At 49.0% G+C, this 12382-nt stretch overlaps 1 protein-coding gene across 1 annotated transcript in view; it reads left to right on the top strand.

Moving 5' to 3' along the window:
* Nucleotides 1-10314, top strand: part of LOC133354268 (leucine-rich repeat and immunoglobulin-like domain-containing nogo receptor-interacting protein 3) — a 160605-nt gene extending 150291 nt beyond the window's left edge. The window contains 3 exon segments of the mRNA XM_061570980.1: nucleotides 8381-9340; nucleotides 9342-9581; nucleotides 9583-10314. Of these exon segments, the coding sequence (XP_061426964.1) occupies nucleotides 8417-9340; nucleotides 9342-9581; nucleotides 9583-10314 (1896 nt within the window). The 5' untranslated portion in view covers nucleotides 8381-8416.
* The last annotated feature ends 2068 nt before the right edge of the window (nucleotides 10315-12382 follow it).

Below are 12382 nucleotides of genomic sequence, written 5' to 3'. Positions count from 1 at the left end.
GCACCTTTACCTTATTTTATCTTTTATTACCCTAGAGCTCCTGAAGCACCAATTGTGATTACACTCAAGAAATGGCGAGTCGTTGTCAAAGCAAGGGTCACTGGGGGCTATTGGAGAGGTAATGAAAGTCACTGGCATATTTAGGGATCGGAATGGATGTTGGTAATGGCATGCCATTATCGTTTTGTCAATTTTTAAGGCTTTTCAGTCATTTTGCCAGCCAATCAGGTTGGGTATTGCTATGCTAAGCCCATTATTGGGACTGCTTTTGGATTTCATAGCAGCCATTGTTGGCACTTTGCTTTAGCATGCTTGTTGGGTCTGCGCATTATTCTTACAATTGTTTTATTATACAGCGGAATGCATTTGCAGATATATTTTCGCGTAAATTAACTTGGCTTTCAATATAGCTTACGGTCCTGGACACTCATAGTCATCCCATTTGTCAATCCACTGCTGGATGAGGGGCTCATTTATGCTATTATCGGCAGTCATGGGGATTGTTAGCATTGGTTGGTGAATGGTGAGATCCGGGACCGGTCAAGATATCAAAATCGGTGTTCGCCAAGGCAGTGAATTGAACGTAGGTCACCGGGTGCATAGCACAGTGAGCGAGCCCACTGCACCTTCTATGTAGACAAAGGCGTTTGCCCATAATACTTCACCGGCAAACGCATAATGGCTTTGTGCATACAATGCCGCTTCAATTTGTCAAACAGCGCCGCATATGTTAGACGGACTACTCTTGCCATTGAAATCTGAGATAGACCGGCAGCATTTGTTGAACAAGCATGGTGGCTGCTGGCGAGATCCAGACAGCTGAAACCGGTCCAGAGTTTGCTTGCTTAAGCAATGTCGATGAAGAATATTGTTCCGGACATCCCCAAAAGGCACGTGCTGCATTTCATTCGCGCTCACGAGCGGACTCTGCTGTAACCGCACGGGCGCATTGACCATCCTCACCGTAGTATCACCCACCCCCCCCACCTCCTACACACATCGGCGCACGCGCGAAAATGAATTTTCTTTTTTATGCAGTTGTGCAGTCCGCATCGAACGTCTTCATCAACACGCGCAGCTGGCACGCTCGGCTCGCGAGGAAGCGGCCAACGCGCTGGGAGATTCTGGTCAGCGGGGTGGGGTTGGGGTCGTCACATTCGGGGGTCTCGTCGTTTTGTGCTGACGCATTGCTGCAAATCAGATTGCGCACGGCAATCTATAACCCATTACTATTAATAAAGCCATGGCAATAATCTGATTATGGTTATTTACCTATTTGTGCATTTTTTTTTTGCTCCGTCTCCGTAACGATAATTTCACGGTTCTGGGGGAAATGTACGTTTTTGCGGTAATTACGCGATTATTAAGATGCTTATTATCGATGTTGGCTTTAATCACGGCGTAAAGTAGAGCAATTGGGAAGAGGGCAGAGCGGGCGAGGCCGCAGAGGGCGCGAGATGGTGAGGCCAGAGGGCTCCTCTGCTCGTCTGTGCTGCGTCGTGGGGTGCAATGCGAAAGGCCCCGCCTGGCCGTTAATGGATTACAGCATCAGGCTGCACTCTCACGGGCTGTTGCGGAGGTGAATCTTGAATCGGACCTCTCGATATGTACGCCGTTTTTTTTTCTGAACCGCCTTAGTATAATTCAACAACGTGTAACGTCTCAGCATGGCTGTTTAAAGACGTTTTGATTTTTTAAAAATCACTTTGCCATCACCAGTTAAATAAAGACTGTCCGTCAGTCTTTGTTTTTTTGTTGATCGTTTTATTTTTTTATTTTGGCAGGTCTACATTATCGTGCACTCTATCATTGTAACGCTGTCATGTTAGATTCATTTTTTACAAGGAAACATTTAGTTTTTTGTTCAGTGTCGATAAAGGTGATAGATTATTTTCCATAGCCCTTTGAATATATAGGGAAGACATGCCAGTAAACAAATCGATACATCTCAATACCTGTTTCGAGATGTAAAAAAATATACTTTTATTTTACAAGAAAATGCCCACTTTGAAGCCACTTGGCCACAGATGATAGCTCAACGAATTTGCTTATTATCACGTGGTAATATATAGTAGCCAAATACTCTTAAACACATGTTTCTAAATGTGGAGAGAATAACCGGGGGACTCGGAGAAATTTACGCAACCACCGGGAGAACATACAACCTCCAAGTATACAGCAGGTTAAATTTCGATTTAAAGCTTTCGTGACTGCAGGGATTCATCTTCTTGGTTCTTTTGGTAAAGTCACGTAGAATGGAAATAATAAAATAATATTAACAAAACATAATAAAATAATTCTCACGACGTTTCGGCCACAACGCAAGCAGCCGTCCTCAGGTGAAAACAGGTCTGTCGAGAAGACAGAGTCTGTCTGTCTTTTCGACAGACCTGTTCTTCAGACAGAGTCTGTCTGTCTTCTCGACAGACCTGTTCTTCACCTGAGGACGGCTGCTTACGTTGTGGCCGAAACGTCGTGAGAATTATTTTATTATGCTTTATTTTTATTATTTTATTATTTCCATTCTACGTGACTTTACCGAAAGAACCAAGAAGATATACAGCAGGTGTCACGGCCACGACTATAACCCACGACCTCCTGCACACCGGGCGAGGGAGTTGCCATCTCGCCACCATGGCGCCCCGTACTGGATGCTGTCCTGGTGTAGTGGTCTGCGTGCCGGACTTGCAATCCAGAGGTCGTCAGTTTGATCTCCCGTCGCGGCAGTTGTGACTCTTATCTTGCATCGATGTATATTGCGCCGGGGTCCAAGACGCTTCTTCGGTAACAATGCCATTGTATTTTGATTTAAACATCGTGAGAATTTTATTGCTTTAGATTTTTATTATTTTATTTTTTCCCTTCTACGTGACTTTACCGAAAGAACCAAGAATAGAAAAATTGAAATTGTACATTAGATGTTAGTGGTTAAAATAAAGAGTGGGGTTCTTAAGGATGGTTGTGTAGCTATGGTGACGGTGAGGAGAATAGGGTGTAGTGGTTAAGGAGGGGTTGGGGTAGCGATAGGAGTTGGGGTAGTGATAGGGGTTGGGGTAGTGATAGGGGTTGGGGTAGTGATAGGGGTTGGGTAGTGATAGGGGTTGGGGTAGTGATAGGGGTTGGGGTAGCGATATGAGTTGGGGTAGTGATAGGGGTTGGGGTAGTGATAGGGGTTGAGGTAGTAATAGGGGTTGGGGTAGTGATAGGGGTTGGGGTAGCGATAGGAGTTGGGGTAGTGATAGGGGTTGGGGTAGTGATAGGGGTTGAGGTAGTAATAGGGGTTGGGGTAGTGATAGGGGTTGGGGTAGTGATAGGGGTTGGGGTAGTGATAGGGGTAGGGGTAGTGATAGGGGTAGGGGTAGTGATAGGGGTTGGGGAAGTGATAGGGGTTGGGGTAGTGATAGGGGTTGAGGTAGTGATAGGGGTTGGGGTAGTGATAGGGGTTGGGGTAGTGATTGGGGTTTGGTAGTGATAGGGGTTGGGTAGTAATAGGGGTTGGGGAAGTGATAAGAGGTTGGGCTAGGCCTGGTCCGAGCTCGGAGGGCGTAGCAGTAGCAGGATGGGCTAGGGAGAAGAAATGGGGGTTGTTTTAAGGGAAGAACAGAAGCAGGTTATAGTGAACATGATTATTTTAAATGCAGTGGGTGTTGGTTCCAGTGAAGGGGAGCAAGAAGGAAATGGAAGCGAGACTCGTCGCAGGTCGATGGAGGCACAGAGCAGTAAGAGATGAGAGAAACAAAACATGGCGGGGCTAGACCATGGAGGGATTTGAAGGCTCAGCAGTGAGAATTTTAAAAAGGCAGTGGGCGTAGACAGGGAGCCAGTGGAGTTGGGAAGGGGAAGCAGAAGTGTGGGAATTGTGGGAAAGGTGAAAAATATGGGCTGGGGAATGTTGTATTTGTTGGAGATGAGTTGAAGGCATAGGCAGGAAGTCCGAGAAGACATCCCACCTGCCTCTGTTCACGGTTAGTCGATCAGCAGATTGCGTGCAGTTTAACACGTAGGCTTTCGCGACCAGTGTTATTCATAATAAAAGTTTTTGGGTTAGATCGCGTTATTTATAAATGTGTCGCAACCCTCCACCACCAGATATGGCCAATCAGTAAAAATAATGTGTCACGTTGACAAAAAGACAAATTGTTTTAAACTTCAGCCCACCGGTGTGTTAAAGAGTGAATCCACAACATTGACAATTTGAGTAGTACGACTTTTCGCTGGTAATTACATACAGCATCATCGGACGATTTGCCAGAATAGTGAAGACATCCACCTGCTTCCGGTGTTAAATAGTGCAGGATAACGTCATAATTGTTGAACCCCATCACGTTTAGAGATCACAGGCGGAGGTGGGTGGGGGGTATTGCAATTATGTAATAGATCAGTCATCAGCCGCTTAGCATGTGACTCCTCTAGAAGTAATAACAACGTGTTGTGTATTACTTAATAATACGCTTCCAGGCTGCGCTGAGACTGTAGCTCTCACAGCGGTTGAAATAATTTGAATTCTTCTCAATTTCGTTTGATTCTCTCGCTGGTCTCGGCCAGTAATGTTATTACGAGATTGCGTGGAGCGTGGCAGGTGTGGGTACTCCCTCCTCTGCCAACACGAGCTGGACAAGCCCTTAAGTGCTCCAAGGGGATCGTCCATAAATGACGTCACGCACCTAGGGGGGAGCGGGGTCAGAAATTTGTGACGATGTGTGACACGGGGGGTTTGAGAAGTGTGACGTCACATCAAAATGCGCAACTTTAAATAAATATAGAGAACACGTTCTACTTAATTAAATCGACTTTTTAATAAATGTTTTCCGCTACAACATCAGAGTGCAGCGGCACATTAAATACGCACTACAATGACAATAGTTTAAAGCGATTTAAAGCATGTTTTTTATATATTTTTTATGGGGGGGCAGATCTTTCTGACGTCATATTTGGGGGGGGGGTCTAACTTTTTGTGACGCCGTGTGACGAGGAGGGGGGGGGGTCAAAATCGTCCAACATCGCGTGACGTCATTTATGGACGGCCCCCAAGTGGAATCCCTTCTGTCAGAAGTGGCGTGGTAATGTCTGTTGAACTTCTTTCGTACCGTACCGTAGCCCAACCGTGCTCGTTGGGGATGCGGGGAAGGACAGACAAACAGTACGGAAATTGAAGGTCCGCAACTTTTATTTGTACCTGTGCACACAACATTTTCTGCAATCATTTAAGTCTCCTGAAGTCTAACTGTCATCATCATCAGCAGCAGCAGGGCCTGGGAGGGAAACAGCTGATTCCTGTCGCTCGGCTGGACATTGCCTCCCACCCGTCTCGACTTATTTATTTATTATTTAATTATTATTTATTTATTCATTTCCCAGACTCTCCCCGCATGTTGCCGCTCACGTTGACACGTTGTGACTCGTGATGACACCTCGCCAGATCATCACCTCTATTTTGAGATTTATAATCGCCCCTCCTCCTCCTCCTCCCCATAGTGACCCTGAAACAGTGAGATCTCATCACCCAAGCGAGGTTATTATTATTATTGATATAAAAGAACACACCACATTTGTCACTGCTCAAACCCTGCCACGCAGTGGGAAATATATTGAAAACTAATTATTTGGTTACGCTGCATTGGCAATTGCTGTACAAGCACCATTGACAAGAAGAAAACTCAGACACATTCGTCAATAACACTGCCTTCAAAGGACAGACATGTCCTATGAAGAAGGACCATTTCCCAAAATGTCACCTATTCTTAGGTTTTTTCGGTAAAGTCATGTAGGTAAAAGAATTAAAATTAAAAGTAAAATAAAAATAAATACAGCAAGCGTGCTGTGATGGTTCCACCTGAAGACGGAAGCTTGTGTTGCCCCCGAAACGTCGTGATTTTTATTTTATTTTTTTATTTTATTTTACTTTTATTAATTTTAATTTTTTACCCTACGTGACTTTACCGAAAAAAACCTAAGACTTTGAATCCTCGCAGTCAAGAAAGCTTCAAATCTAGAATGTCACCTATTGTTTGTTGGCCTTCCCCCGCACCTCCGAGTTGGCACGGTTGGCCACGTACGGTGCGAAAGAAGTTCAGCCTACGTGTGTGCATATTCAGGAAAGTGAGTGGGCTTCACTGGACACGTGGCGGAGATGGCGGCGTGACGGGAGCCGCTCGTGGGCACGAGCGAGATAGATTGTGGTGGCGTTTTAGGACCACGAGGGATGGTGATGGCGTCGGGAAGATCTTCAACTATCAGTGGAGGGACCACGACGACGATAATGTTCACGGATGTGTTTTTGGTGGCGTCACATCTTCAGAATTCGACAGATGGCAAAGAGATAAAAATGAAATTAAAATTAATCAAATAAAATAATAAATTTTATTTTGTTTTATTAATTTTAATTTCATTTTTTACCTACGTGACTTTACCCGATATGAATCCTTGCAGTCACGAAAGCTTCAAATCTAGAATGGCAAAGAGAGATGACCGTGTGGGGCCGTTGATGAAACGAGAAAAATTGACCCGTCTACAAGTTTTTGTCGTGACACATGAAAAGCTTTCCATGAGCATATACCGAGTACCAATCAAACTCTTAAAACGTAACTGTTATCATAATGTCTTTTAAATTTCCACTCACTTTTGTAGAATTCTATCCACCTTCTCCATTCCGTAGACATCTCGCCAAACCGCTTTAGATTTCCCCCCAGTCTTTAGATTTTTTCACAATTTGAAGAAACAAAATATCGAATTCGATCACGCCGTGTCGCCGCGTAGGTTGGCATAGATCTCTGAAACGAATTCTCTTCCCCGACGTAGCAGCTCTCAGAGCGTGTGGCGAAGTATCGGACGGAACAACGCGCAGTGCGGCGCGAAAGGCACATCGGAGGGTGCTATCGAATTGTACTAAGCAATTAAAGACCGGCTTGCTTAAACCGATGGCAATTAAAATACACGGCATCAATTTCAGATTGCGGGACTGGGAGGTGGGCCAGGTTATTTCCATTGCTTGGCTGCTAGGAAATTCCACATGATAAGCCACTTCGTTGAGCTATCACTTGTGGCCAGGTCACTTCGGAAAAATAATAAAATAGGTCAGTAAATAAATCGTGATTTGCTTACCTTTGCTATACTTTGCACTCCTGTTGTATTTTCCACGCTTCCAATTAGCATGGTTGGTTATGTACGGTGTGAAAGAAGTTCAACATACATACATTTCTGTATTGCTTGTTGTTGTAACTTTATGACCTGCCCCTACTGGACATCTGTGAAAAGGAGCTTGAAAGGTCATCGGATTCCTCCAGAATAAATGAAGATTCGGATTCTGAAATCAACTGGGATGGGCAACTGTGGCTGAGCGTATGCTGTTTGCCACGACCTTTGATTTTTTTATCAACACCGACCGTTGATAGGGAATTTGCCAGATCGCCCTCTCGGCTGCTAAAACTCACACGCGTGGACAAGCGCTGGTGCGAGATGAAGTTTGAAACCAAAAGCGTTGATGTTTGTCGCGCATAGTAAACCAGCCCTGCAGAAGCAGGAGGTGCTATTCTTGCAAGCGCTGCCTCATGCTGCATTTAGATTTTAAAGCAGAGCCGGAGAACCATCTCCTTCCTGAGGACCGGATAGAAAAGAGGCACATAGGAGAAAAAAGTTCGTGAGCGAGAAAATTGACACAGCTGACAGCATGCAATGATGTGAACTTTGGGCTCGGAACAAGTGTATGGGTAGTCACGCAAAGTCAATGTAAGTTCATGGGTCTCTGCATACATATGTGGATACCTATGCAATGCTGCGTATCATCTAAGTGTATGCGAGTCCGTGCGTCTTTGTGTAAGTCTGTGGATATCTATGTCAGGACAGTGGGTGTGACCAGAGAATGGGCACAGACTAGGAGTACGTAGAGACAAATAAGTGGCAATCCCCCATGGCTCAGAAGAAGAAAAGGCCTCATGTGGCCACGTGAGAGTACATGACAGGCCAGATACGGCCTGCAAGTTGTGCGTTGCACACTGCTGGTGTAAAGACCATCATTGCTATATATACACACACACGTATATATATACAAACTATCTGGAGAACGCCCCTTTAACCTTTTCCCATTCCGATGACGTATGTGTACGTCAACAAAACGAAACCGGAAATAAAAATAAAATAACTTTATCGGTGCCGAGGCTCCCGCAGGGCCATGCGGGAGGGCGTGGTGGCCGAGTTTGTCGTCAGCTATTATAGATTGCGCTCGTGCCGCTACAACGGCGCTACACCTCTCTAAACATAATTAATTGCCGAGTCGCTTGCGCGTTCCCAGATTCAGCGGTGAACGGGGCCCACACCCTGCAAACTTGCAGACGTCTCGGAACGGGAAAGGGTATTAACGCCAGTTGCTCTGCTTGCTCCGCAGGCGAGGAGAGGCGAGACATGCCGATTGCGGGCGGCCATGCTGCCGGTGCCGCCGGGCTGCTCGCAGGTGCTGCTCGCGCTCGTGACGGTGGTGCTGCCCGTGCTGGAGAGCAGCGCCATGGGCTGCCCCGCGCGCTGCGATTGCTCCGCGCCTCTGCGCTCCGTCGTGTGCCACCGCCGCAAACTGGTGTCCATCCCCGAGGGCATCCCCACCGAGACGCGCCTCCTCGACCTGAGCAAGAACCGCCTGCGCGCCCTCTCGGCCGGCGACTTCGCGAGCCACGGCCAGCTGGAGGAGCTGCAGCTCAACGAGAACGTCATCGCCGGCGTCGAGCCGGGCGCCTTCGGCGGGCTGCCGCACCTGCGCGCCCTCGGCATGCGCGGCAACCGCATCAAGCTCATCCCGCCCGGCGTGTTCGCGGGGCTCGGCAACCTGACGCGTCTCGACGTGAGCGAGAACAAGATCGTGGTGCTGCTGGACTTCGCCTTCCGCGACCTCCGGCGGCTGCTCGAGCTGCGCGTCGGCGACAACGAGCTGGTGTACGTGACGCGGCACGCCTTCGCCGGCCTCGCGGCCCTCCGCGAGCTGGCGCTCGAGCGCTGCAACCTGACGTCGGTGCCCACCGAGGCGCTGGCGCAGCTGCACGGGCTCTCGTCGCTTCGACTGCGCCACCTGGGCATCGCCGCCGTCAAGCCGCACGCCTTCCAGCGCCTGCCGCGCCTCCGCTCGCTCGAGATCGACCACTGGCCCCTGCTGGAGACGCTCGGCGCCGGCAGCTTCTCGTCGCTCAACCTCACGTCGCTCTCGGTCACCAACACGAACATCACGCAGGTGCCGCGCCTCGCCCTGCAGCCGCTCGTGCACCTGCGCACGCTCGACCTGTCGTTCAACGCCATCGCCAGCGTCGAGGCGGGCGCCTTCGCGACCCTGACGCGGCTGCGCGAGCTGCGCATGGAGCGCACTGGGCCTGCTCGTCCTCGAGCCGCGTGCGCTGCAGGGCATCGAGCAGCTGGGCCTGCTCAACCTGTCCGGCAACGGCCTGCGCACGCTGGAGGAGGGCGCGCTCGAGTCGCCCGGCCTCCTGGAGGTGCTGCGGCTGGACGGCAACCCGCTGGCGTGCGACTGTCGCCTGCTCTGGGTGGTGGCGCTGAACCGGCGGGGCGGGCTGAGCTTCGACGGCAGCGAGCCGTCGTGCGACACCCCCGGAAGCCGTGAGCGGTGCCGAGTTCGCCGACCTCCCCGAGCCGCTGCCCAAGGGCTACTTGGCGTGCCGGCGGCCGCGCATCTCCCCTCGCCGGACCCAGCAGCTGACGGCCGTCGAGGGCCAGGCGGTGCACCTGACGTGCCGAGCCGATGGCGACCCGGCGCCCGACGTGGCGTGGCTGGCGCCGTGGAAGCAGCGGGTGACGGCGCGGCGGTCGACGGGCCGCCTGGCGGTGCTGCACGACGGCACGCTGCTGATCCGCCGCGCGCAGGCGTCGGACGGGGGCCCTTACGTGTGCGTGGCGAGCAACGCGGGCGGCAACGACAGCGCGCGCACGCTGCTCTCGGTGCGCGGCTTCTCGCCGCAGCCGCTCTACATCAACGAGACGGCGGCGGGCGCGGGGGCAGGCGGCGCCGCCGCGGCCGCAGCTGCCGCCTCCGCCAACAGCAACAGCAACAACAACGGGTCGGCGGGCGAGGAAGATGACGTGTGGGGCCTCGGGATGTCGCACGGAGACATCAAGACGGTGCTGGTGGCGATCGCGATCGGCTGCCTCACCTTCCTTGGCGTGGTGCTGCTCTGCCTGCTCGTCGTGTTCACGTGGAGTCGCGGGAAGGGCAAGCACAGACAGAGCGTCCACATCACGTACGTGCCCAAGAGGCAGGCGGGCAGCGCCACGCCCCAGGCCGGGGCACAGCCGCACCAGCGGATTTTTATGAAAATGTTTTAGAAGAGATGCCGGGTGGGGGGTGAGGTGGGTGGTTGGATGGGTGGGTGGGTGGCTGGGTTGGTGCAGGATGGATGCCGCTGGACTGGCCAACGACGATTTTTTTTCTCTCCCTGGATGCGGATGACATCTGTTTTTTGTGAAGAAAAAAAACCCGGATTGTTGGACTCTTTGTAGTGCGAGATTATACGGTATATATATGAGAGAATATTAAATTATTGACTCTTTTGTGTATTTAAAACAAATCTTCTGTATACAGTCCCGTATGCAGTACTTTCCTACAATAACAGAAGTTTTGAATATATTACGACTGCGCACACTTGTAAAGCACACGCTAATTCGAAATGTGTTATAAGAGTTGTCGTCAAAATAAAGTTTGAAAATCAGCGAACGCTTGCCTCGTTGTATGTCTGCCCAATTGAATTCACCTCCCCTCCCCCCCCACTCCGGCTTAATTAATTTCGAACATTAATTAAACCGAAGGCAATTGCCACTCTTAATATGGCGAGGATATTGGATCATTCTTTGCTTCAGTGGTCGTGAAATCATTACCGATTGATGCTAATTTAGGTTAATAATAACACTGATGAGAACTGATGATGTTGATGTTTCAGATGAGGATGAATGATGACCATGTTGATGATGATTTATGGTGATAAGAGCTCGGAAAAAAATACAAAAATACTTGTACGCTTTCAAGTTGGATAAAATACTTCATAGTCCAATATAAAGTGTCTTAACCGTGTCCTCATTATTTCGGCCTTTCCTTTGAATAATTGCAGCATTTTTCTGCATACATTGCCGATATATAATTAGTAACTATAGAATAATCTTGTTTTTATTCTCTTTCCTTGTCAACAATGAAGCCGCTGCTCCATTGTTAATTCTATCAGCCGTCTACGATGACTACGATGGTAATGATGAAGTGACGATCACGTTGATTGGAGTGGACAGGATATAACGTTTAAGCTATTTCCATTGCTTCAAAAATGTAATTATGAACATTATTATCACTTTGAAGATGATGATGATGATGATACAGGCAATTATGTTGCATGCAAATAATTGTGATTGTTGCGATCGAACGGTGGCTCAGCGGTTTACGCACTGCACTACGAACCCGCATGGACCGTAGTTCGATTCCGGGACACTTCTAACATCGCAGGCAAGTGACACCGGAACCTGGGTCCTGGTCTCCGTCAATTCACCAACCTACGCTGAACAACTTGGTGCGGTCTCCTCTGACAAAATCCACGAGCGGCACATCCTGCAAAGGCCTTCGTATAGCGGTGGATCGACAAAGGTTCTGTGAAGTATTGTTTTGATCCTCATTATAATTCACGATCATTGCGGCGACAGCGGCGGCGGCGGTGGCACGATGGTGATGTTGCTCAAGTGCGTGCCCGTTCTTTTTGGCAAAGGGGTTGATGATAAATTATCGATCGTATTTACACGGCGGCTGTCACGGCGGTGATGATGAAAACAATGATCGGCGAGCCTTCATCACCACTAATCGTGATCTACCGCTCTTGCCCGATTCTGACGCACGCGCACAAGTGAACGGATTTTGTGCCATTAAACGTTTTTTTGTTTTAAATAATAGCAACGATAATAATACACGCCATCGTACCGGTGAGTGAACTCATTACGTTTGTGCACAAGCTCCAAGATTAGAGGACATGGCAAGGTCAAAGTAGATTTATGAGTGTTTATGTGGCGTTTTATTGTGCGGATTAGGAAGGCAATTTTTTTTTTTAGATTCCCAGGCGAACAGTGCGGATATCTCAACCGTGCCGTATCTGGGCCGAGACTGCCCTGGTGATGTATAGTTCAATTCTGCGCAATATTGTTTTTGAGTCTTTAACAAATACCGTTCTTTGTGGAGAGATTTAAATCACAGTGACTGATAAATGAGACTCTGTTCACCGTTCGGTGCCCGTAAGCTGTTCCTAAATGAAAATGTAAAATATAGTCCCGTACAGCGGCTCATTATTTCCCTCTTCAAATATTTACCAACCACCCAGGCTTTGCGTTGTTCAGCAGAATTTACGCTGGGCAAGAGTTTAGTGCG

This window comes from Lethenteron reissneri, chromosome 46 (assembly GCF_015708825.2).
Source record: "Lethenteron reissneri isolate LAM-NWPU_2019-01 chromosome 46, ASM1570882v1, whole genome shotgun sequence".
Taxonomy (NCBI): Eukaryota; Metazoa; Chordata; class Hyperoartia; order Petromyzontiformes; family Petromyzontidae; genus Lethenteron; species Lethenteron reissneri.
This window is presented reverse-complemented; position numbering and strand designations above follow the sequence as displayed.